The sequence below is a fragment of the Scophthalmus maximus genome, chromosome 20 (genome assembly GCF_022379125.1).
Source record: "Scophthalmus maximus strain ysfricsl-2021 chromosome 20, ASM2237912v1, whole genome shotgun sequence".
Taxonomy (NCBI): Eukaryota; Metazoa; Chordata; class Actinopteri; order Pleuronectiformes; family Scophthalmidae; genus Scophthalmus; species Scophthalmus maximus.
In genome coordinates, this window is record NC_061534.1 from 3057481 (window position 1) to 3084097 (window position 26617).

At 44.3% G+C, this 26617-nt stretch overlaps 1 protein-coding gene and 1 long non-coding RNA gene across 19 annotated transcripts in view; one reads left to right on the forward strand and one right to left on the reverse strand.

Annotated features, from left to right (window-relative positions):
- grin1a (glutamate receptor, ionotropic, N-methyl D-aspartate 1a) overlaps positions 1-26617 on the reverse strand; it is a 32959-nt gene that overhangs the window by 4835 nt on the left and 1507 nt on the right. Inside the window, exons 2-22 of one of the 9 annotated variants that reach the window (XM_035608171.2) lie at positions 23467-23601; positions 21825-22001; positions 16583-16645; positions 15665-15762; positions 14686-14807; positions 13558-13732; positions 13137-13281; positions 11667-11753; positions 11136-11271; positions 10614-10741; positions 9838-10002; positions 9020-9138; positions 8540-8652; positions 8090-8238; positions 7835-7992; positions 7098-7259; positions 6645-6754; positions 6130-6275; positions 5826-5876; positions 1386-1412; positions 528-638 (exon numbers count right to left, since the gene is read on the reverse strand). In XM_035608171.2, coding sequence (XP_035464064.1) covers positions 528-638; positions 1386-1412; positions 5826-5876; positions 6130-6275; positions 6645-6754; positions 7098-7259; positions 7835-7992; positions 8090-8238; positions 8540-8652; positions 9020-9138; positions 9838-10002; positions 10614-10741; positions 11136-11271; positions 11667-11753; positions 13137-13281; positions 13558-13732; positions 14686-14807; positions 15665-15762; positions 16583-16645; positions 21825-22001; positions 23467-23601 — 2577 coding nt within the window. Of the gene's footprint in view, positions 1-527; positions 639-1385; positions 1413-5825; positions 5877-6129; positions 6276-6644; positions 6755-7097; positions 7260-7834; positions 7993-8089; positions 8239-8539; positions 8653-9019; positions 9139-9837; positions 10003-10613; positions 10742-11123; positions 11272-11666; positions 11754-13136; positions 13282-13557; positions 13733-14685; positions 14808-15664; positions 15763-16582; positions 16646-21824; positions 22002-23466; positions 23602-26617 lie in introns of all 9 variants that reach the window. The other 8 variants (XM_035608166.2, XM_035608169.2, XM_035608168.2 and 5 more) reach the window with 8 other exon arrangements.
- Positions 3455-26617, forward strand: LOC118284945. 10 transcript variants are annotated; one of them, XR_007030223.1, is made up of 10 exons: positions 3455-3608; positions 8555-8598; positions 8711-8914; positions 13644-13858; positions 13964-14024; positions 14161-14310; positions 18465-18664; positions 20086-20195; positions 21846-21992; positions 22427-24691. It is a non-coding gene; the product is annotated as an uncharacterized LOC118284945 (long non-coding RNA). The 10 variants fall into 10 exon arrangements; XR_007030230.1 differs by having other exon boundaries at positions 21849-21992; XR_007030224.1 differs by lacking the exon at positions 18465-18664 and adding an exon at positions 25219-26617 and having other exon boundaries at positions 3456-3608; positions 22427-25116.

Genomic DNA, 26617 nt, shown 5'->3' on the forward strand with positions numbered 1-26617 from the left:
ACGCTCATGTACAATACACAACAACAACATCGCCACCAAATAGGACACAATCGCCAGAATCCACGTCCAAACCAGAGGCACGGAGGAAGAGCAGCCCAAGACAAAACACCACTGGCAGACTGCTTGCGTTTGTCGCCCCTCCCTCCCTCATCCAGGAGCCACTAATCCCATCAAAAACCCCCAAAAAGCCCGGGACTCTTCCCCCGAATTCAGAGCCCAGCTCCTGGCCTGGCCTGACCTGAGTGTGCTGCACTGATGCCCTTCCGACCTTTTAGAGGAGCTACAGACGCCAAATGGTGATGGCTGAACGATGGTGAAGGGGACAGACACGTGGCAGAGGCTGCGGAAGTCGTGTGGAAATGGGTGAGTGGAATATGGGAGTCTGTCGCGGTTCAGGAGGATTATGGTGGATGTCGGCAGAGAGGACAGAGAAAGAAGACGGAGAGGGGCCGGAAAGTAGAGAGACAGAAGAGGAGGCGGAGAGGAAGGAGTAAACGAGGGAAGATGTTGCTTCTTCGTCTCCTTACCGTGTCTTTGGAGGACCTACGTCTCTTGATGCTGGAGGCCAGGTTGGTACTGATGGACCTAAAAGAGGCTTTCTTTTTGGGGTCGGGCTCTGCTCTACCACTTTTCCTATCCTAAAATAAATATATGTAGAAACGTTATTCATGTTCTCTGGCTGCCGGGTGATAACCGTGGTCTCAGTCTCACCCATTCTCTCCTCCCACCACCACCACCACCACCCGAACAAATTACCTTTACTTTATACTGTCTAAAATAGAGGGAGGGTCCTTGTGAGAAAGATTACAGCACTTGGAAGAAGTGTCAAATGCACAAAGGGGGAGAAAGAAAGGGATAAAGCCTGTTAGATGTGCAAGTGGAAGTAGTGTGCTCAGGCTGATGGGAGGGCATCTGCACTCATGTGCAACATTATCACACTGGAGCTGTTACGAGGTGGCACAGTTGTCCCCTAAGAAATGTGCGGACACATTGACTCGACCCCTAGAAATGCATTGAAATGAGTGATGACTAATAAAGATGTCAGTGGGTGTGATACCTATATACGTTAATCTCAAATATTCTGCCTGACACTTTACAGTTGAAAGTTCCTCAACTCGACACACGAGCAATTCTTAAATACAGAATTTAAACAGCTAAAGATGCTGAATATGACTTTGCAGAATATTTCAAATCTACTCGGTACGTACCTGCTAGAAAAGAAAAAAGAAAAGTGATGTTTTTACCAAAAAAGATGTCGAGCCAATTTGGTGCCCCCCTCCCTCATAACCATCAGAGTGCCCCACCAACAGCTACTCTCTGCACAATAACTGCGTGTTTGTGTGCAAAAATGAATAAATAAAAAACTCATATTAAGGTATTCTTACATCCTGAGTCTCTAGAGAGGAAGAGGGCTGCATTGGGGGGAGAAAAGAAAGAATGAAATAAATTTCCATCCACTTGATCCTTATCACTTTAAAGAAGATCCTCATAAGCAAAAGCCAAGGGGAACCAAAAAAAAGGGTCGATATTAAGAAAAAACTTAGCAAAGCAAACATCTACATCCAAAGCCAGGCAGTTATAAAAAAAAAAGAGTCGAGAAGCTACAGTGTCGGAGGCCATTTAGGATGCACATCAAAGAGGGAAAACAACAGCGACAAATGTCAGTAATTAAAGCCCATTGAAGTCATTATACCTTCAAGTGGTATAATGGAAATTCACCCCACACACAAAGGGAATGGGATGGAGAGTGCGAGGAATTAAAGGTTGGCGAAGGAATGGTTTCCTACTGCTGCTGCTGCAAAAACAACATTCTTTATGTTTGATATCATGAGGCTAAAAGATGCTAGGGAAAAAAAGAAAGAAGAAAGCAATCTAAGGTGGATGTTATTAAAGTATAAGCGGAGGATGAGTGAGAGGTTCGCGGGGAGCGAGGGAGGCCCTGAGGGCGGGCGGGGCAGTGTGGTGTGAATTTCAACATGCCAAAAAACGCCTTATGGATGGAAGGAAGGAAAAAGGGGGAAAACATAGTAAAACACAAAACATAATAATAGCATGACAAATCAATCCTGGCCAGCACTTGGCCTCCCACCCCGCAGTACACATCCTTTTTCATCAGGTCACATGACTGGGCTCTTTTTTTGGGGATACATTTTGTGTGTACCACCCATCACCAGCGCCAACCTGCACTTTCCTCTCAAACCCCCACGAAGACAAGGAGTCAGGTGGAGCGGAGGGCAGGCATGAGCTGGGCGTGGAGTAAAGATCCGAGCTGGGGCACAACATCGCTTGATTTTACTGCAGGTAATAGTAAAAACAAAATGCTCTCTTTTCCTGTTGGAAGATGACATTTCATGTTAGTAAAATGGTGAAAGTCAGCCTGTGTCACTAACTTTCTAACCGTCTTGGTTCAACAAAAATAATCAGTGACGTCAGTGCTCCTTCTCCTAATTTTGACTAATTTCCTACATGTTCTGGGACTGCAGGGTTGCAGTCTGGCCATGTGCACAGTCCCGGGCCATGCAGGGCATGCTGGACCATCAGATGAAGTGTGAGCATGGGACTTGCACGGGGTAGTAATAGAGTCCTGTTTCGTGTTGGAAACACGAGCCGTGGCAGCGCAGAGTCATTGTACGTCATCATTATCATGGTCGGAATAGGGAGGGACAGGGTCTCCGACTCTTTGTTTTCATTAACTGACAGCGGTTTCAGTCTTGTTCAGACAGTGCACTTCTGAATAACATCTCTTTTGGAAGGGAAAGCCAAAAGCCAGACAGGTAGCCCCTTAGTGCATATATATACATAAGAATAAAAGAACTCTACCTGAAGTTGTTGTAGACTGTAGTCTTCGTAAGGCTTCCGTCATACATTTTAAAATCTGCAATCTCTGATTTTCTTTTGGCCATTTGGGAGCAACAATAAAGTGACACCAACCCCCTCAGGTCTTTTTCCCTCCTATTTTTGGTCTGCCTTGTCTCCTAGTTTAATATGTTACAAGTTATATACATCTTCTGTTTTTTCGGGACAACCTAGGTTATCAGAATACGAATGCTACAGAGATGTCACATGGATGTGACCATTAAGACAAAATAAAAAAAATTAAAAAGGGAAATTGAGTCCCACAAAAATTTATTAAAATGACAGAAAAATGATTATGAAGATATTTCCCTTTTGAAAGTTGTTCTTCTAAGTCTTGGTTATATGGTAAAACAATCCAAAACATTTTTACTAGTGCAAATCAAAAGTTATGAATATTTGCGCAAAGGAGAATCTACATATTTACTCATAGTAGTTTGCCAAACTTTTCGACCAGTCACCTGTCTGATTGCTAAAAAGAGCTGTTTTAACGCTTCTGATTGGTCACAGATCCAAAATGGACGGTTAGTAAACCGCTAACAACAACAGTGGCCTTTTTCGTCATGATCAACTGGATAAATGATCGTAGAAGTCATTCAAAGATGGATTTACCGTCACAGATATGTTGAACAAAGTCTCCAAACAAAGACACCGAAGTCCCAGGCCGGACTACAAAACATCTGAGGCGCCACGATCGCACGGAAGCCCTGGCTGGACCGGCGCAAGTGTCGCCCCCCCCACAAAACAAACCGCAAGTACTGTGACGTCGAAACACTTTTTTTGTGTATGTAGCTACGTAGCAACATTAGCATCTGCGCGGTGTTGTGTTTCTGACGACGTACCGAATGTTTAAGTCCAGCGTTCACAGACCATTGCTCTGGGTTTGGTCTCTATCAACTCGTGAAGGAAATGTCTGGCTTTGTAGCAGCTAACTGTGCCATTGTGTTCACCAGTTAGCCGCTAGCTTGTCACCAGTCAGCCGCTAGCTTGTCACCGGTTAGCCGCTAGCTTGTCACCAGGTAGCCGCTAGCTTGTCACCGGTTAGCCGCTAGCTTGTCACCAGTTAGCCGTTAGCTTGTCACCAGTTAGCTGCTAGCTTAGTCTGTTTTTTTAGCTTTGTGAAAATTAATGCTATAGGGTACTCAATCACGCAACTGCTATCAAAAGACACTACAGTACTTAAAATAGGCCTATAAATTCAGATCATAAAGATTAAACTAGGTTTAAATGGCAGCTAAATGCTAATATCTAGTAACTAGAGCTGCAACTATTTTGTTAATTGATTAATTGGTAGTAAAAGTAGTTTTTATGGAGAGAGAAAAAGTCTTTATTCTGGGATGGGTTGTGGACCACGTGAACAGATTTTTGGTTAGTCAGAAGTGTAAAGCTCTCTGAAGAACACATCGTTGCGTTGTTGAAAATGTGGGCGCACAATACTGCACAGGAGTTCGCGTAATGCACCAACCCGACGCAGTATAAGCGCATGTAACACAAGCAGTGTGTACTAAGAAAGGAGGAGGCCACACAAACTGTGAACTTTGGATTTTTCCCATCGTGCCGAGTTTGTGTCCTACATAACCAAGTTGTCATTTTTGATTTGTGCAAATTAGATCACAGTGAGTAATCGGAGCAGTGCACCCAGACAGTCTTAATAATATCCCCTGAATAATAGTCCACGCAGAAGAGAACAGATTGTATTAGTTAGACTTCGCGGGCCTCCTCCCTCTGAGCTCCTCGCATGAGACCCCCATTATACGGCGGTTTGGAGTTAGAGCGGCGAATATTGTGCGCGTCCTTTTCTTTTTTTGCTCCGGGGCCCAGGGTGGCGGTCGTTGAGCAAGATGAGCATGCATGATCTGTCTCTGTTCGGCGGTGCAGAGAAATTGACATGATCATCGGTGACATGGATCTAAAACGCGGGCAGTTTAGTGTGTCCAACTCCTTTCTCAGTGATGCCCCCCGCCCCCGCATGCATTCGCCTGCTGTGTGCACCTATGGAGACACTCACGACAGCTACACACAATAGTCAGGTTGATGGCAGACAGCTCTCAGAAGGACACTGGGATCGCTGACAGGCACTTGTGATTTTTATACTCTTACCTTCCTGGAACATAGAGCTTTGGTTTTTACAGAGAGGCGGGCGGACGAGCTGCCAGGGGCATGTCACACACACTCTTAGTGTGATGTAGAGCCCTCCATGCTTTTTTCCAATCAGGGTTTCAAACCATAAAGTGTAGAAAGGAAAAGGAGGGTGTGTGTGTGTGTGCGGAGGGAGAGGAGGAGAAGGAGGAGGAGGAATGCGTCAATGCATCAAATAATGTTCGCCGCAATCTTATTGGTGTCAAACTCCTCGTACACACAACAGAAACTGTCCGCATGGCCAAATACCACGAGTACGAGAAAAAAATATGAAATTTTGGGAGAACTGACCCTTAATTCTGACGCCACTGTGTTCACATGAAGCCTCTGGCATGCACTCTTACATTTGTTGTCTTCGACAGTGTTTAAAGGAGACAGCGTGCACTGTAGCGTGACACTCTGCAGTTATGCCGACAATACTGGGAGAGTCACTGCTGTGTAATGAAGCCAGAGCATTGATTTTTCTTTTATGCTCTATTTGTCTTGTGGGCCCCTGGCTGCTGTTAATATATGATACAGTCAAAGCGCATCACCCCCACAGTAATCACTGCTATTATTGTTTTTTATAATGTTTCTGTCTGGACATTAATTTTATTCTCTTTTGCATCGGCTTTCCATGTCCACGTCATCTGACCTTATGAAAGCGTATAAAGCACAGCAGCAGCTTAAAACTACTAACTCATGCCATGGACATGGAAGGTGAAGTTTTAAATTCAGATGTCCATTATGTTCGTGTGGGCCACAAAGCTAGTTATCTTATCTTAATGTTATTCTAACAGCAAGAGGTGATTATGGAGGTGGAAATGGCCTCCTGCTAATTTTTCGTTACATACTAATGAGGGGGTCCCGGTCACCACTTGACTTCCAGAGGTCTCCTTACTGTCCTGCAGGCAAACACAAGAGACACTTTTTGGCCTCTCAGGACTCTTTAGGACCGACAGGGTTGCCTGTTCACAGTAAACGAAGACATCTGAGATCACGGATTTCGTGTTTGGCGATCTGTGCGGTCTCACCACCACTGATAAAAAAATGAAAAGGTCAGACAGAAGTCGACCCCTCTACGAGGGTCTTTGCTGCTCTCTCTCCTGTACCCAAAGTCAGGCCCTTCAGTGAGCGGGACGGCGGGATCAGTCCTACCTGCAGGTTCTTCCTCCAAACGTTGACGGCCGCAAAGGCCAGCTGCATCTGCTTCCTGCGGGCGTCTTTATGTCGTTTGTAGGCGATTTCGATGAAGATAAGGAAGATCCCCGCTGCAATCCCTCCGGCAACCAGCATGAAGACCCCTTGTTGGAAAAGGGGGAGAGACGAACAGACACAGAGCAGAGAGAAAGACATGTGAGTTGGCCGGTCCACAACTCCGCTGCCCCCACTGAGCATGAATGCACCAGTCTGCCCATCATGCCCAGTGGTCAACCCCTCCATTTTCTACCAGCTCCTACTGACGACGCAGCTGAAAACTACATAATAATAATAATAATAATAAAAGATCACAACCGCACAAAGCCACAGCACAACACTTCCACCCACGCCGACACTAAAACAATGATTTTTTTGTAAAGGTATTGGACAAAAAAGGGCTACAGTACCTCCCCACTGCAGTTTTTGTCCAATCACTTTTTTAACGCTTTCTCTCTACGCCACAAGGACCATACCTGCCATGTTTTCAAAGGTGAGTGTGGCTGGGGCATTGCTCCTTGAGTCACACTCCTGGTATCTCACCCAGGTTTTATCTAGGTCTTCCATGAAGCCGTTCTCATGAGAACTGCAGGGGGTCAGGGGTGGTGGGGAGAGAGGTGACACAGTTAATATACACGCCGCAGTCGACGGGCTATATTTCGAGCTGCTCACGCCCAGATAGCAACACAAATGAATCACACAGCTGGACAGGTGCAGTTAGACATACGGACGTAAAACTTGACAGAGACAGACAGACAAACAAACAAGGGGAGATACAGAGAAGAAAGATGTAACATAAGGCAATGTATCGGGGGGCTTAAATGGTCAATACATGACCGAGAAATCATAGTGATAAGAAACAAACAAACTAACAAAAAGAAAAGAAAAAAGAAAGTCATACGAGTAATGCAGCTTCGGCTGGGACAGACCTGAGAATGGCCAGGGACACATTCTGTTTCCAGGGGCTGTCCTTGCGCATGCCTATGCCAAAGCCCGAGCGGAAAAACAGCTCTCCCGTGGTCACCAGGTCGCACTTCTGCGAGGCTTCAAACTCCAGCACCGCAGAGTCCCAGATGAAAGCATGCAGCTTGCTGTGGGGGGGAGGGGGAGGGGGGAGGAGGAAGGTGGGAGGAGGAGGAGGAGTAGGAGGAGGGGGTTACGGTGCAACAGTACAATGATTTACATACACATTTACGGCTCCCACCCCTCTCTCTCTCGCTCGCACACCACATCGTGTTTGTGCATTCGGCTTTTTACCAGCAATCTCTACCGTTGCTTATGAAATCCAATGCCAGATGGGTGAGGGGCGCGTTTCCCCCCCATTGGATTCTCCCCGTTCGTCTGGGTACAACCTGAAAAAGGGGGCGCTCCTGGACTCAATGTTAGCTGAAACTCACACTGGTGTCAGCGCTGTCGACACGTCCACAACCTGCCGCTGTCCCTGTCTCGCGGCTGGGCGATGGGCCTGGACCAGAGGGAAACGCTGCAGTAAGTCCTGCCGCTTCCGCCTGGTCCAGAGGTCCATTAACCCATTACACCCCACCCTCCCCCCCCCCCCCCACCACCACCACTGAGCTGACTGGACTGGCCCTGGGTCTTTGTGCCCGATTGGTCGAGCAGCCGGCCCGACATGCGGTCTGGTCGGCCCGGCTAGGCCGAGACTCACTTGTCACGCACGGCCTGGATAGCCTCGGCGGCACTCTCATAGTTGTGCTTCTCCATGTGGCGGTACATGGTGCTAAGCTCCACCTGCCGCCGGAAGTAGATGTCCACGGAGCTCTGCTTCACCGTGGCGTAGATGAACTTGTCTGATGGGTTTCTCAGCTGCACACAAAGAGGACGAATTAGTCAAGTGAGATTTACATCGATACAAATTTTGTTGTGTGTTTGTTAATGAGGTCGTAAGCCGTGCTCTACACACCCTTGGGTCATTGATACCGGTGATGCGCTCCTCAGGCCGGTCCAACACAAGGAAGGCAGCCAGATTGGCAGTGTAAGAGGCCACAATGATCATAGCAAAGCCGGCCCACACCATACCCAGGATTCTCGCTGAGAAGCTGCGCGGCGCACCTGTGAGGCAAGCTCAAGGTTTAACTTCTCAGCACATTTTCTATTTTGAGTTTTCGCTGGATACCGCCATTTTTTTGGTTAACTAACAGTTCTGTCACTGCGTACTCCAAACACTGCTACTTCGTTATTGCTACTACAGTTACACAAAAAAACGAAACAAGGAAAGCCAAGAAGACAAACTGCATTAAATGAATTTACAAAATGTGAGTTGAAAGGAAAAAAGATCAACTTCATGTCGTTTTTTTAAAACTGTAAAACTTTGTAAAGACCAAAATACGCTGTCTCATCAGTTGTGTCTCACCTTCTCCTATTCCAGAGTTCAGCAACACTCCCCAGGAGAACCACATGGCAGACGATAAGGTGAGGGCGTCCTCCTCTTCTTCTTCACTGTTCACTTTAAATCTTCCAAACGGGCTAGAGTGGAGAAAATTGGGAGGGTTGCAGCAGGAGATAAAACTGAGAACTTTTGCAGAAGGGTAAAACCCCCCTGGCGACCCCCAGGCAGGGGAAGGGAAACTGAATGAGAGCGAGCAAAGCGAAAAGGGAAGGAGACAAGAAAGAAAAGCAGACAGAGACGGTGGCACATTGGGACAGAGAGCGGTGGGATGGTTGGAGACGATCTTCCCTTCGGTCTGCCTTCGTGTCCATACTGAGGGAAAGATCTGCAGGTGCTCAGGTACAAACACACACGCATACATTGATTCAGTCATGAATACAAACACATTGAAACTCACGTATGGGCACACACACACACACACATACACACAGGTCCCCCTTGTACCTGAACCGGTCTAGTAGGTAAAGCATCACCGCCACCACATGCACCGATAGACCCACCAGCAGCCACAGCGTGCTCTGGAACGGCTGCATGAACGAGTCCAGTGTACTGCGAGGGATTTCCTGAAAACACACAAGTCGGTTATCGATTGATAATGAACGACGATGGTGATGACCTTATCTTTATCGTTGTAAAATTTTCATGTATGTAAATAGCCTGTGACATAAAAAAAAGCACTATTTTCAAAATGGTCGGTTGCAGAGCTGCAACAGTTAGTCGATTAATCGATTCGTAATCGACTACTAAATTAAGCAAGAACTATTTTGATAATCGATTAATCGTTTTCAAGTAGTTTAAATGAAAATTCTCAGATTTCAGCTTCTTAAATATTAATATATTCTGGTTTCTTTGCTCCTCTGTGACAGTAAAAGTAAATATGTTTGGTGTGTGTACAAAACAGCATATCATCTTGGGGGTTTGCGAAAACACGATCTGCATTCTTCACCATTTTATGGACCAAACAACTAATCAATTAATCGTGAAAATAATCGACAGATTAATCGATAATGAAAATAATCGTTAGGCAAGTAAATTATTTTCAATCAGTTGGCTAAAACATGCAAAAACATTGTTTTGATCCCTTAAAAATGATGGCGATAGTATCTTTGTTTTTCTTATACACCTTCTCGTCTTTTTTCACTGTTGTGTTTGCGTTGTAGAAAACAAAGTAAAAAACAATGTGAGTTTCCAAATGTGCATTTGGGACTCAGCGGGACAAATCCATGTCCGACGTGATCGAGCACCAAACCAGCACCACTTACCTTTTTAACGAGGATGGTGAGGCCCTGATACTTAAAGGGTTTCGAGAACTCGATATACTGGGCTCGCTCGTTGTTTATAGTCAGCGGGGCGACAATCATGTCGGCCAGGCCCCCCAGGAGCTCTCCCATCATGCCGTTCCACTCTTTCTTGTTACTGTTGTTCACCTGGTGTCCCGAAAAGGAAGGTGTAAGAATGAAAACGAGCAAATCAACCTGCTGTCGGCTAGACTCGCAGCATGTTTTTCCACGTTGCAAGAAATTTGGGTTAAGCCTAATGGGGCTAGATGTGCTCCACATCTTTGGAAACGTCTGTTGTCTTACATAAGAGAAAGATTTAGCTGTTTTCCGTAGTTTTTCATGCACTGCAGAACAACGGAAATGTCAGATAATGTGCTCGTGATTGTCTGGGTTCGAAAATAATGTTTTCCGCAAGAAAAAATATTTTGAAAAATCATGCAGGATATAAATCTAATCACGTCTTGTGCCTTGTCCCTTTCCTTTCTGGTCTTACTTCTGTGCCTAATCCTTTCGTGTTGACATTCAAAAAGTGGCATTAGATCAGGGACAAAAGGCAAATTCACCCGCCGGACATTTGACGTCTGTGGATCTCTGCCCTATGACTGCATATCACTTTAATAGTTAGTGAGCACAAAACTGTTAGAGGAGCAAAATAAAAATGATTATAAACAACAAGGATTGATTAATGTGACATATTCCATGCAACCTGTGCCTCATGCGAAAATATTAAAAACACATTTGTAAATGTTAAAACTGACCCTCTCCTGAGTTCCAAACTTCCCATCAGCCACCAGGTGCACCTCGTAGGTGAAGTTCATGGTCATAGCTAGCTTGATCAGGAGGTCGATGCAGAATCCGTAGCAACACTGGGGTACGATTGGGCGACCTGTAACAAAACCAGCGATGTTTGCAAGTTACAATCACTCCGGGGGGAACATGTGAGACTTGTCTTTTGTTTGTTTTTTTGTTTTTTTTTCAATCCAATGGCGGCGCACGTAGACTGAACACAGAGGATGCGTGACACAGAGCACTGCAGACGACCACAAACACACACACACACACACACACACACACACACACACACTCGGAACTGCACACAGCAGCGTACACACTAAAGCATTTCCCAGCATCCCCAGCAACCACTCATTCTGAATGGCACACTCAGCTACATGCATACATATATAGATACCTACTGCATATATATGTATGCATCTCCAGTGGGTGTTTTGGCGGAGTGCAGTAAAAGCACAGAGATAATATAAACGTCCCTGAAGTGTTACCTGGGATGGTCTCATTGGGCCCAGTGCAGATAACCTTTTTAATTAAGACTCCATTTAATGTAATCTCCTCGTGGCACGTTCCGTCCGGCATAGTGGGCTTCACGTACACGAACGGCTCCTGGTGTATCGTCACTATCTACAACAGATGGGGACAGAAAGCTGTTTATCACGTGTAGTCAGAGCTGGATCGCATCGAATCCCGCGGGGGCTTCAGAGACAGATCCCAGCAGATTCACAGATAACCCACGAACGAGCACCCAGATGCTCATTGACGCACAGATGTAAAAATAACTGACAAGGATACAGATGAGAGCTTCCTCATCTCGGGCTCGTGAGAAATTTGAAGAGATAAAAGTCGTAGCGAATATATCACCGCCGCCTCCGTGAACGTAGATTAACTTTTCACTTCTCTCTAAGGGATAAAACGTCAACGCACTGTCCAACTCGAGCACATCAGCGATGGTCCCTACGTGATCCAAATAGACACAAACGTCACATTGCGGCAAGAGCAGCAGAGTGAAGGTACACTACCTTTAATCGAGTAGACATCTGGAAGCCCTGTGGTTTCTCAGTCTCTCCTCCCGGCCAGATGATCTTCCGCTGATTGTTCATCACCACCTGCAGGGATGCCACACACACAAACACACAGGAAGTATAATATAGGTGAGTGCTGACAGAAACCGTTGCGGCGGGTGAGCATCACTAATGAGGCAAGCTTTATATAAGCACAGCTCAGTGGCGCTTTTCGTTCACTGCGTCGACCTCTGACTTGTGTATCACACCGGAGGGGTTTCAGGAACTTATTATTATTATCATCACACCTTTCACCGGGAAAATGAAGTGCCGAGCCGTTTAATAACCAACATGCAAATCAGATATAATCATGATGTACTGTAATTATGTGTCCTGAGGGAAATTGAGGAGATTTAACACAGGATCCACTAACTGGCCTTTATGAAAAAATCTGCTCACAACGACCACGTTGAGGTCAATGAATTCAATTTAGTGTTCAAATCCAATTTAATTGGTTTTTAACTTTTAGCGAACCCAGAGTACTGAAATACTGAAAATCTGTGAAGTAGGCTAAATGGGAGCCACAGATACTAAGGGTCCATCCCATTTCCCCCCACTTGGCCCTACCTACCCTTCTGTTCTTCCACTCCACCTGTAGTCAGCATCTGACCACCCTACGTTCAAAGGGCTGTTTGAAGTGGTAGATAGCCCCTACCCCTTGATCTTCAAAAGAAATGGGACACAAAACGCAAGGGTGGGGCCAAGAGGGGGAAAATGGAACAGAACCTAAATCTGTCCCATATCTTATTCTGTGCTTTGTGCAACGCTCAGTAACCCTGTTAAATATTTCGTTATTATACTTCGGGCTCATAAAGCACCTCAGCATTCTCCAGTTTGCAATCTACAGTCAAGACGGGACAAATCTACAATCATTCAGCGGAAACCAGATCAGGTCGTAAGCATCGACCAAAGATTATATCAGCAAAACGTTGAAGCAGAGTCAACTGGTAATTTCAATAAGTCAACAGTCATTTAAATGCTTGTAGAGGAAGGGGCCAGTGTAATGCCTCTCAGCCTCATCTTAAAGTTGCCCTGCTGCTCTCCACTTTCTCTTGCCCTCTCGGAATCCATCTGTTGTAAATTTTATCTGCGCAGCTGCATTGTTTCAATGCAATCTAGGCAATAAAAACCAGCAATAAATATTTGAAAATCCCTCCCCCGCACTCATTCACTGTGACAGACTGCTGTTGCTGTCGCATGTAGCGCTGGGTGAAGTGCAGCGGACCGCAGGATTGGGGGCATTGTCCTACATAAGGTGCATCGTACTATAGATAGAAAACCGGGTCTGCATGTCCAGTACGAATTAAAAAAAAAAAAAAGACTATGATCATAGTGGTCAAGCTACTGAGCATAAAATAAAGAAGGAAGGTGTCTTATATTCCTATAAAATCACGTCACAGTTGTATTTCAAACTGTCTCTCAGTTCACCTGTGTTCCGTTGTATATGCCGACTTGAATGAGTCGAGTCTTCTGGTAGTTGAGTATGCTGTAGTGGGCGTACTTCCTGTCACCGTCGTCATTGAATTCCACGCGCCCCGTGAGGCCCTCTGGGTATTTGGACGACATGAGCACCCTGCAGCGAAGCAGATAAAAAACGATCACACGTAAGACCGAGCACAGTTGTTCATGCATGGATATCGCGTGTCATCTGTTAGGAACGCGACAGTGCGTTTTATTGTGCTAAACCATCCAGAAACCAAACAAACCCCCTATTTTGAAAAAAGTTTGAAATCAGCTTCTCTTGAACAGAGACATGTGCCACACATGGCTAAATAACGTCAGACTTTCTATACATTTTCCCAGCTCTCAGAGTTAGAAATTTAAATGTTAGATCTGCATTCGACCTTACCGTTTGAAAAGGGGCCCCGTTTTCCAAATGTTGGTGTTGCCCACGCATCCTCTCGGAGGCTCCGTGATATTCTCCTTCTCAAACAGCTCCTGGATGGACTGAGCCACCACGGCAACCGCGTCGTTGATGTGGGCCGACTCGTTCTTCCCGTTGATGAGCTGGAGGCCGATCAGACCTGAGACCAGGGGCCAACAACAGACAATCACTGACCTGAGCCGACTGACGCCTCCCCGGATCCTTTTGCAATGCAGGAGGTGGGAAAAAACTTATAGGGAGTCCACTTTAGACATCCTGAGTAAAGGTAAGACATCAGCTGCGTGATCCGCCGTCATTATTCACCTCGCAATTTATGATATGAAATAAATGGATCACTTTTCTGATGTTGCCGCTGATGACCTTTTCACAGCATGTGTAAAGAGTCCCTTGAAGTTGGATCTCTTTTTTTTTTCATGGACCTACCAGCTAAGGTTTGAGCAAACCGCACGGCCAAGGCACTATAGTACATCTGTGTTAGGGACCAAACAAAAAAAAATAACACCACCACACCTAAATCTAAACAAGAGCAACAATCCAACTTCAGCTAAGTTTTCTGATTGCAACCAGGTCCAACAGTCTCCCGGAGAGAAGCTGCAGTGGATGTGTGGACGATACAGGACATGGGACAGGACGGGGAGAAAAAGAAAGGCTCTGGGGTTGGTTGTGTCGGAGTGCCTGCAAGGAAAGGACGCTCGTTTGTGACCGAAAAGTGAGAAGGTGTGCAGATAGAAACCCAGGAACAAAGAGGAAAAAAATGCTTTTTTAAATCTTACCATTCTACCAGTTACCTGTTGCAAAACTCTCCCCACATAATTCATTAGAAACCAGGGCATTAATACAGCAGAAGAGCACAATGAATGTTCCTTTGAATAAGCCAGGACGCACAAATTGAAACTAAAAAAACCAGAGTGCGGACACATCACATTTAAACCTTTAAGCACATGATGCTTAAACGTTCAAAAGGCTCAACACAACAACCAACCATTATACGGTTATTAATCATGTAATCTCTCTTGTCTAATCCTCCGCGTGTTATGATTGGCCGGGGTGCTAACCCGTGTATTCCCACGTATCTCTGCCAGATGAACGTACCGTCTGGCGCCTCGCTCAGCGCTTTACCCGACATCTCCCGCTCGCCCACCAGCCACACGTAGCCCGAGCCCGTCATGTTGAGGAAGCGGGCCGCCTTGTACACCGCAGCAGCGTCTTCCTCACTGGAATTTACGGAAGACATTTTTAGTGGCTTTGTTGTTATTGTTCTGGAGGCCCCTACTGTCACATATACTGTAATTATACACACATGTAATACGTACGATATCCACTTACATCACCCAATCTGGGTTATGGTAACGCTTGCATGTCATTTACTACTTTTCGTTGCATTAATTAGGAGACATATGTTTGTGTTGTGAAGAATCTTCCACAGATTTCCTTTTTGTTCTTCCCTTAATCAGTTTAGTTCATTTGATGTATCTCATACATATTTAATAAAAAAACGGATTGAAATAGTCAAACATTGAAATACAATTTGAATGTTTCCAGCAACTGAAGATTAACTTCCGCCGTTGGGTCGAATTGGTTTGGGATGAGGCTTCTTCTTAACAACCAAATTTTTCTGTTACATATTTATTTTGAAGCCCCAGTGTGTAATTTTTGTAATTTTCTGGCGGCATCTGATGCTAAAGTTGTGAACCCACAATCAACTGAGCACTTTATGGTGGCGCACCGCTCATTCCATTTCCGTTTTTTTCAGGCAGCGCTGAAAATTTTGTGTGCATTTTGTGCAACAACCGTATTCAACACGACGTAGCAAACACGGCGACTCACGCAGAGGTCGGGTCCACCTCATGTAACTATATTTAACTCATTCAGAGTTGACGAAAAAACATTGGTTCTTTGTTGCAGGTGATTATACATATATGAAGTGTTATGGACAATATATTCAATTTCTGTGAATAAGTTCTTCTGAATATTACAGAAATGTAGCTTTAAAGTGTCTGGCAAATACAATACCTTCGTCATCTGAAAATGTGGGTGAAGTTCATGTGCACTTCGTGGTGAAAAATCTCACCTGGCCGACAGTATGATGACGCGGGCCTCCAGCTCTTTCGCCTCCAGCAGCAGGGCAGTTAAGTTAGTCTCCTGGCTGAACTGGAGGACTTTCTCTGCCTGTGATCGGGGCATAAGAAAGGTCAAGCCAGCTACTTTTCCCTACCTCAGACACCATGCTGCCTCGTTACCTGCTTGGTCTCGAGCTTGGCCGATTTTGTTTGAAAACGGGACAGAAAGAGATCAAAAAAAGGAAAAGCGATCCAGGGGGAACCTGCTGAACTAAAAAAAAAAAAAAAAAAAAAAAAAAAAAAAAAAGCTTGGAAGGGGAGAAAAAAATAAAATTTTGCATTTGTTTGCATGCAAACTGAGGGTTATCAAGGCTCCAAAGAAGGACGTGCATGTGTTAGGTAGGGGGAAGAAGAAGGTCAATGCAACCAGTAACTAAAAACGGGTGAAGGGGGGTGAGGGGGACGTTTTCCCCCAAACAAAAAAATTGTTGAAAACTGGGAAAGTGCTACAGAACAGGAGGAAGTAGCATCTGGGAAACGGCTTTGTCCCACACTACCGGTTCTCCACATGGACTTGCAAACTCTTTTTGTGTGTGTGTGTGTGTGTGTGTGAGAGAGTGAGTGTTCTGAGAACATGCATTCCTTTATTAAAGGAAAAAATGAAAATGATAAAAAGCAGGGGGCGCCGTTCACTGATTTCTTTTTTTTCTTTTTTTTCTGTGATGACCGGAAATTATAGATTTTTCATAACAAAAATCATTCTTCATTTAAATCATAGGGAAATGTCTCAAAGTAAAAACTTAAAGAGAAACACGTGCTACCAAGAGAGAGGGACATTTCTGGGTTCGGCTGGTGACTGGTTTGGGCTGGTTTCTAGTTGCTACGTTTGGAAAGTTGGTGGGCGGCGTGCATTGACCATGCAAATATACCTTGGGTCCTCGCTTGTTGTCATAGGACAGTTGGTCGAGGTTTTCATAGTTCCTTTTTTTATTCTGATGAGTAATGTGCACAGAGAAAATATGCAGACACAGAAAAATATTATAAACAGTTGAAAATGGAGGGCAGTAAAGCATTCCAACAAATCTCCACTTTTCTGCTTCAAATTGGGAGCTTTAACAGCGGGGCTTGCAAAGAAACATCAGAGATGACCACTTGTCAATAATGAAATCATGAATAGAACCTGTTAAAAAATAAATACAAATGTGATTCGCCTGCATCAGTCAGAAAGATTCGGATTCAAACGCTGTCACTTCTGCACCATACTGTAAGTTAAAATTACACATCTTCAAACGCATTAGTTTCACGAACAAACATGTCTGTCAAAAAGAAAAAGATCAGATTTTCCACACTCTCACCATCTAGAGCAAAAATATGTTTTACAGCAAGAAAAAACTGCAAAACTTCCTCAGTAAACTTTCAATCTCTCCAGCCGTCTGTTGAGGTGACGTCATTCTTCTGCATGTACAGTTAGAGATATAACACAAAAATCTGGAAAACTAGCATCTCTTGAAAATGTTTTACAAAATTGTGATTTTCATTAAAATTGGTACGAATCGAAATGTAAAAAGCCTTTATAGAGTTAAAAACCACAATCACAAGCCAACAATTCACACTTTCATTTTGTATCCCACGATATAATTCCCGCAAATAGACACTGGCTGTGTCCCAGTTCAATACTGGATGAGGATGGATGTGTCCACACTGGAAAAGTGACAAGCCTGAATATTGAATGTATTGTGGGATTTAGTGCACAAGGGGAACAGAGGCTGTACTCACAGCTTCAAACTGTTAAAACAAATTGCGGTGAGAGAGCTCGGGAAAGGCAAAAAGAGGTCTCTTAATCTTCAGAAAACTCATCTGTTTTCTCATTTTATAGCGGAACTAGAAAACGTTTTGGCATAATCCTGTCATTATGACATGAAAACAGATTCCCCAATGTAATGGGAATAGAAAAACAACACCGTCCACGCTTATATTGGCCTCTTATTCACCATCTTATCCTCTTGGCCTCCGGGACGAGGTGTTAGCGGAAAGATGACGACTTGATTTACAGCACAAAGGAACAGCGCTATAGCGTTTTCCCAGTATCTATGCCCATGATGCCAAATTGACAAAAACAACTCAACCTAGCAAGAGAAAAAGACGGAGGAACAAAAGCAGATAAAACAAGAGACGGACATTTACGCCGTGGAGAGAAGCTCCGGGTCTCAAAACATGACACGCAGTTCGGCTTCTCTCTTCCAAATTATTTGTACGAATTGGGATCTTAATGGTTGTTTTCTGCTTTGGACAGAAGCCAGGCCGCTGAAACTTAGTTAGCTTTGCCATGATGCTAACGCTGCCGCTGCGAGTCAGAAAACCAAGTAGGACGCTTCGGTGTACATACTTCTTTCTTCTCCTGCGTTATCTCCAAAGTGGTGTTGACAACTTCCTCGGGAGGTCTGACGAACTGCGTCCTTACCGACGTCTTGCTACTGCAGCATCTTAACGACAGTGACCAAACAAGAATACCACCTGGAACCACTAGGGGGCACAAAAGTTATCTGTTGCCTCCTTCCACAAATATTTTACACTCATGGCTAATACATACACCTTCTTTGTAAAGATTAGCACTGACTAGATACATTTTGCATGTTGTAGCTAGGAAAATCGGTCACTTACGTGACCTGACCTTACTGAGCAGGATCAACTCTATTCAGACACCTGAGGTGTCATCGTTCGATTCTGTAAGAGGAGAGACATACTCGAGGAGTCCTGCCGGAGCCCGGGGGCCATTTTGCAGGAAAATACATTGTCTTTTCTGCTTCACAGGTTTTCTTGCACAGCTGCCTTTTACTTCACGGCTCACACCTCGTTGAACTCTGGGCCCGATTCCCTTCCTTCACAAAGGCAAACGCTGACTTTGCATCGGTGCAATGTCGAAGCTGGCAAAGCGAATTCACAACAACGAGCTGTTCCATTCACTAGACCTGTTGTACAGGCGGACCTTCACGTCAGTCGTGCTAATTTGAGTACGTCTGATTTTTAAATGTGAAGAGGTGGGGTTGAAAACAAACTGCTCTTTGATATTTTAAAAGACAGAAGAACAATGTCTTATGACAAATCTGCATTAAAATGATACTGAAAAAACGTGTAATATCCTCCTAGACGAGTCGATCATTTGTCCCTTTTTCGTTAAGAAAGTTTGGTTTTGTCAGTGACATTAAATACTATGTTAATACTAAATATCGTGAAATGAGAGTGTTTACACATCCTCGGCTTGTGGAAATACTCTGAAAAAATATCTGAAAATATTCCAGCAGCACTGCAGACAAAAAAAAAACACCCTCTCTTTGTCTCTTTTTCCCCGAAGAGTTTTTCTGTGTGATCTATTTTTGTATCCTCAGCCAGGCATTAATATTTCATGTTGCGTTGGCCACGTTTGCACTCAGACTATGGTCCACCGTGTACAGAGCCTCTTTTTGCGGGTGGTGACAGCGAACCCCCCTGAGATCTTGTTTGGTTAAATTATGTAAATTTATTCAGCACAAAATTGGGTGATTAGCAAGAGTAACACATCCCCTTTTCTTTTTTTTGTGTCGAAGCTGTAATCGGCAACATCCAAACAAACATCACCTACCGTCGGCTCCGGCAGTTCAAGCTATTACTGCATTTACAGTCACGTTTTGTATCTGACACCCTGATCCAAACAAACGTGAATACAAAGAAAGAGTGTTTCGTTGCTCTGAGGATGCCGTGACATACAGTGGATGTCAGAGTAGGGGGCACAACATGAGTTAAGTGGCAACCCGGGGCAACCCGAACAAATTAAAAATATGAATTCATGAAAACATGAAAACATGAAAATTATATGAGTCTTCAAATGTCCTTGCAGCTCTCAGGCATATTTGGTGTTATGCCCAATTAACATGCATATTAAGGTTATTATGCCCCCTTTCTAAAGTGTGTTTTATGTTCAATTCCCGTATTTTTCTTATTTCTTATTAATGGGTCGAAAGCAGCAATCTGTTAGTTTGACTCACTTTACTTCTCTCTCAGCCCTTGTTTCTGCAGTGCTGCAGAGATAAATCTTTCAGAGGGCAGAGGCCTATTTTCATTTGCAGATTAACACATGTATTTTATATTTAACACACTGTGTTTGGTGCTATAGTAAGGGTGTATGTGGCAGTGATTCAAACTAATGTTATGTTATATGGTAATGTAGGAAATTGTATTTATATACAATTTATTGTGTTGTACATTTGACCATTTATGGATAAAAATTGCAATTATTGCCGACAAAACACAACAGATGCAACACTTAGAGTTCTGCGCAAGGGGTTAAGTTCAGAGCAGAGAATCGTTTTGCCTCATGCTCATGAGCCAAATGCCGTTTGTCAAGCTCCAGTTGAACTGTCATAAGCCTTCTACTCAAACTGGCTTCTGTCTGCAGCAACTCCACCGTACAGGCCTGATTGATGGAGTGATGCTGAAATGTTCATCGTCCCGTAGTCTGCAGAGGACTTCTGAGGCTCTGTTCCACACCTGAAAGTCTGGACCAAGGTTTGTGTCTTTGTTACATTGTTTACATACCTATAGGTATGTGTCTACCTAGTCATGACATTGATTGGTTCGTACGTGGCTGATGCCAGTGTGTTGTCAATTCGGCGGGTAGTGGTCCAAACTTCTTCTATTTCACAATCATCAAGGCCACTGTTCTCTGGGGAACACTCAAAGCTTTACACACGGTTTTATATTCTTGCCCCGGTCTGTGCCTCGCCATGAAATTTTATTGTGCAGGTCGACATAGAGTTTCTCAAATTTAATTTCTTGTTTGTGTAAAAAATTGAAATAATTAAATCAGACAGGAGGCAACTGACTCTACCTCTTAAAGTCTTACAGCAAAGGCTCAGAATACTTTTTTTCTAATGCTGCAAAGACATTATCACTGTGTTATTGAGCGTAGATTTTTGGCAATAAAATTGCAAAAATGGTTATTTGATTCCATTAGAATTTAAAATACAACAAAGTGGAAGTGAAGGGGTCTGAATAATTTCTGAAGCCACTGTATATCGGACTGTAGAGACACAGATGTTGAGTTGTCAGTAGGCAACATTCTACGGATTCAAGGGGCTTTTAATACACAAATTTCTCTTCCAGATCGCAGGACGTGAGTCAATACTGGATGATTTGACTCATCAGTGTTATCCTCTAAACTGCTTGAAAGCAGTTGCACAATTAAACATGATTAATTCAAAAATGCTTTTTTCTAATGGTGGTTGTTTGATCGTTACCGATCCCACTTAACTTAAGCGGCTTGCGCTTTAGCTGTGGCATCCTTCTTGCACATTACCTCGGTGTGTGTCATATTCAGCGTCTCCTTCGGCTTCTGATTTAATTAAATCTCTGAATCGAGACTCATTTGGTTCAGCCACACAATTACAGCAAAGAGCCCCAGAGCGCCACGAGTATGAGGAAGGAAAGAAGGAAAAAAAAAACATATCCCAAGGTAATTTCATTTTAGTAAATGACTGGATGGAATAGGTAGCACTTTTGTCCTCTCTTCCTTCCTCTCTCTTTGTTCCTAAAGGGCACGCATCGTTGCAGTCTCAAGTCTGTTTTGGCTCAAAGCAGATCAGCATTTCCCAGTGACCCACATACACAGCTTAGAGCCACACTTAAAATGGATGCATCAGCGGTATCCGAAAAAGGCGAAAACACCTCCTGGATCTTGTGAACATGATAATTAGCAGGTTGTACACAAGCCCTCTGTGTACAATAGTGAAGCTATCATCACAAACACACACTGAAACGCCTCAATAGAACAGTTCAACACCTCGGTCTGTGATGGTTTGCAAAGCCCCGTGTTAAAGTCCACTATTTGGCTCCCACTGTGGATAGACACAGGATAATTTGGACTATGGCGAAAAGCAACGTGAAGATGAGCAAATAAACGTACAAACTTTTGTCAGATTAGACCACATTAGACGCTGTTGATGCCTCTAGGTATGTTAGCCAATGTTTACACAATGGTGAGAGAGAGATGTGGCCACACAACAGAAAGGAAAACAGTTACATACATAGAAGACCTTTCTGAGGTTTTTAAAAAAAAAACTTACACACACTCGCGCGCTCATGCTCGCACACTCTGGGATTGGAAGGGCAAACCCCCGGGGAGCCGGAGCGTCTCACCTTTGTCTCTCTCTCCTCCAGCAGGGTCTCGAGCCTCTTCTGAGCGGCCCGCCCCTCGTGGTCGTCGCTCACGATCAGGATGATGTGGTTCCAGTTGAACTCGCGCATCAGGTCGAACCACACGTGCGCCTGGTGGGAGTAGGGCGGGACTGTCCGCAGGAAGGACAGGTGGATACTCTGAGGAGCGGGGAATCGAAAGGGATTAAGACTCGCGACGGGTTGACTCCTAATGAATGACTCACAACTTGCAGCATAGAAATTAACGGACAGCAGCTCTCCTTGAGGCACATTCTGACCTTTTAAAAGGTCACGAAACACATTTGTAATTGTAATGTAGAAGATTTAACCAGATAACATGAGAACAACACTGTCACCGGGTTGGAAAATATCAAGGAGGGAGGTCAGGGTGGGTGGATCGACAAATCATGGGACTTACAGCATGTCAACATTGGTTTCTTTTCATTTTAACCACAATCTTTTGTTAAACTTTTTCAAGTGGATATTGTGGCCCCCTAACCTTAAAGAGATGGTAATTTTAACATAAATCAAGTCAAAATCAAACATCCTTTTTCTTCCTTCTAACCATGATGTTTCCCTGACAGTATAGCAACAACCTGTAAAGAGGAAGTCAGCTGCAGCGGCTTTGTGAGTCGCTGGATGACATGCTTCCTGAGAGACGTTGGCTTTACGTCAGCAAAAGCCGGAAAAGTCCTGAAGGATCTCTCAGAGGAGGAAGAAGAAAAAGGGACGTTTATGGCTCTGACTGTGAAGAAGAGACTGGCGAGAGTTGCTGTCGGCAGGGAGTCGTCCCTGACCGCCAGCAACCCACCATCTTGACATTTTTCTGTGATTTAAAGGGGGTGAAACATCAATGCAGGATGGCTCCCATGCAGAAGAACCTGCAGCGGGTGTTCAGGATTCAGGATTCCTCTAAATGTTTAGGCTTTCCTAAACGTCTTTTGTAGTCCCATCTTTGGAAATTTTGGAAACCATGGCAGACGCACATCGCATAATATTACGTAGTATAGTGCAAGTGGAGTCGGATTCTCTAAGCAGTGCTGTCGGCTTTTCCTAAGAATCCTATGACTCCTCCTTTACACCTTTCCTTGACCTCATGACGTTTTCCATTGAGTATGTGTTACACCACATACTAAAACTGAAATCAACAAACAACTAATCGCTAATGGTCAAACATCCTGAAAAGAAAAGCATTTCATCCTCCCTTCAACCACGTCAGTCACCTCAGACTCCCGTAAAAATCTCTGAGTTTTAATTCTCTGTTGAAGATCTGGAGACGTGTCCCCTCAAAAATCCTTGAATAGACATTTTTTAAATCGAGTGCATTCGTGCGTTTTATTCATGCGATTTGCCTTAAAGGCTTCATTTTTAGTGGTTTGTGCTTCATAAAAAACATTACTCAGGTCAGGCGCATTATTAATGACGCGCTTTCAATTTCCAGCTGGAAACCCATTTAATCACAGGCTCCTCTAATGGAGAGTGATGGGACGTTTAATCTAAGAAGCTTTTGAAGCTGCCCCAGGGGAGCTCCTTCCTCCCTTCGCTCACTGTTCACTCACTTCCTGTTGTCCTCCCTCTTTCTCTCTCTCTCTCTCTCTTTCTCTCTCTCTCATCCGTCACTCACCTTGTCTGAGTAGATGGACATGCGGGTGGTGAGCCCCACCACGGGGATGCGGTAGAAGCCCGCGGTGTAGGAGACGGGCGTCGGGGTGAGGTGGTCATTGGACTGGGGAGGGTGACTCACCAGGATGGCGTAGACCTGCAGAGACACAGAGGAAAGGACACTTTGTCATTCTGACAGCGGCATTAAGACGGAAGTGTGAATACCTAAAGGGGCAGTCAGCGATCTTGGAGAAAGCTCGCTTCTCTCTCTTTGCTGTTGACGTGATTTGACTGCTCTGGCCGGGGCTGCGAACCCGCGACCTCGGGAATGGAAGGCCGACGCACAAAAACCGCGAGGCCAAAACCGTGGAGTTGCAGCCGCCACCCGCCAGCACGTCTCTTGTGTTGTGTGGCGCTACCCGAGCCATTTGTTTTGTTTCACAGTGCCTGGGCTGAGCTAGGGAAAAGCACGGAAATATTTGCTGATTTTTACAAAATGTGATAAGCTTTAAAATCGCTTACTGGCCCTTTAAAGTCTTACTAGAATAAAGATTTGGGTCTTACAGGCATCCATGTTGAGCGTATACCTCAGGGCGTTCTGTCTTTAGATTTGTCTTTTTTTTAGGTGTAGTTTTGTAATTTAACAGATTACAAACCCGAAAATATGCCGTCTGCCACAAAAAACAATTTGGATATTAATTAATCACGTGATATAAAACAACATGAGGAGCAGTAAGATGTCCATAATCCTTCTTCCTGAATCCTAAAATTATGTAGCAAACAAGGAGCGACAACGAAAAGACGTAAACGTATGAAACTGTTCTGACATACAATACCAGCATGTACAGTAACAACAGGAAAAAACAAAACTAGTGCCAAAACACGACTATATGATGTTGATATTATATAAATGTTAATTTCAGTGTGTTGTAGAAAAAATGTGTTCCAGCATAAAGATTTCATTTGTTACCCTTCCGATCTAACCTCCTGTTTTCTCCATCTTAGTTTAATTTGAATTCATGCAAATTTATTTAAGCCCAATTCATTTTTGTTAATATTTTCAATGAATCAAATTAATACAGAGATGTACATTGAATCTGGGCTCTGGGTGCAGTTGTCTGCTTTCCTCGGATGTTAATACAAACAATCTTTTTATATGATTAAAAACTTGTGTTATGCTTTAAATACAATCTTTCATTGGAATGTAACTGCTGACCTTAAAATAGTGTATAAAAGGTTAAAAATAACATTTTTTTAATGTCTTTTGTAAATCGTCTTCAGGGACGATCTCAACCATAACAGAGAAACAGAAGAGCAAATGAATATTTTTCCCTTTGTCTTTGACTGTGTGTGCCGGCTGTTTGGTTTCAATCCTGCAACGAGCAAACCAAAGTCCGGGCCCACAACTTTGAATGAAAAAATAACTTCCTCTCTTGTGCCTCTCTCTTGGAGCTGCAGCCTTGAGGAATGCCACGTCGGTAGCGGAGAAATAAGGAGGAATAAGGTTGGCACGGCTGTGCAGGCATCGGATTACTGGATATGGAGCGGCTCCGTGTGGTTGGGTCAAAAATGAGGTCTTATCTTCCAAGGATCGCTCCCGGGCATCTCCTCCTCCATCTGCCACTGACTGATCTCCATCTCAACATTCTGAGGACTCTTCTGTTCTAATCAGGTTTCATTTACGAATTGTGTGAGGATCTGAAACCACTGTTGGTGTAATCTGTACAGCCTCTAATAGGCTGCTCTCGCACACTCTCAATGCTTTTGGTAACAGAAGACTGGATGTGACAGTACTATTTTACAAGCCTCTATCAATTAGAGTCATCACACCAGGCAGAGGAGCGAGGACATGGAGGCAGAACTGACGCTGTGGGTGTGTTCTTTCGCATGAAGCCTTATTGTGTGTGTGTGTGTGTGTGTGTGTGTGTGTGTGTGGGAGCGAGAGGGACTTCACGACTCAACATGCTTATGACATAACGGTTTTCGTAGAGCCATGAAGAGCATCACACGAGAAGATGGTCGACGCATTCCAGCGTGTTGTCGGGCGGCTTTAAAGCTGCACCATGCGTAACTCATGAAATGTGTTTTGTTCGTCAAGATCCGTGGCATATGTACGGATCTTAAAAGTCTTAACTCTTCTGCACAGAAGCATTTTCATGATCCCACTGCGGTGGAAGTGGTCCACTCGCAGGAGGGGCCAACTTACACAAAAGTGATTTTGCTCAAAACTGTCTACACAGCCAAATTGTCCGCCGCCGCCGCCGCCTCCTGCCAAAATGTCATCGTGCAACACTCGCCCGCACGTTGAAAGCCAAGCGGTTAATTGCGAATGACATTCTGCACATTTTTGTTTCACCCCTCACTGATCTGCAGCTGTGTGTCCTGAAATGTACAGTACAGCTGCCGCCTTCTCATTAAGAGATGTGGCCCCAAACCAACCAACGCCTAATATTGTTTTGCACGTCTGTAAAAAACAGATGGGTCCGTGGTTTAGGGCCGCAACAGTTATGTTCATAATCGATGAATCTGGCGATTATTCTCTCGATTAGTTGTTTGGTCCAACAACCAAGATGATGTTTTGTTTTGTCCACACACCAAAGATATTTAGATTACAGTCATAGAGGAGCAAAGAAACCAGAACCTAGTCACATTTTAGGAGCTGAAATTAGAGAATTTTGACCTTTAAAAAATATTTACTATTCAATTAACTGTCGCAGCTCTAGTCTGTGGGGAGTTCACAGTGTTTTTTTGGAACTTCACAAGTGGACTAATCTGTAGCGTGGATGCCAGATTGGACAAATGGCAGCACCAAATGGCAGCAGAGTTATTGTACCCTGCTGCCATTTGGTGTTTCTATGCATTTGGGTATTAATCTGTTAATCTGCTAGTGTGAGGCTGTGGAGACACTAACAATTGTTTTTGTCAAGACTAATGATGATGATGATGATGATGATGATATAGTCATGGCAACCAGTGTCGTCCAGTGAGAAAACACGTCATGTTGTGGCCATGTAAATCAACTTTCTATAGGGGATTTCAAGGCGCTTGACGCCGAGTCTTAACAGAACCATTTCCACTCCTAAGGTGGAGATTCATCGATCACATAGCTGCTGTAACATGGTCGAGATATTCCATCGATCACACTACAACTGGTGCGTAACATGCAGTGGGTT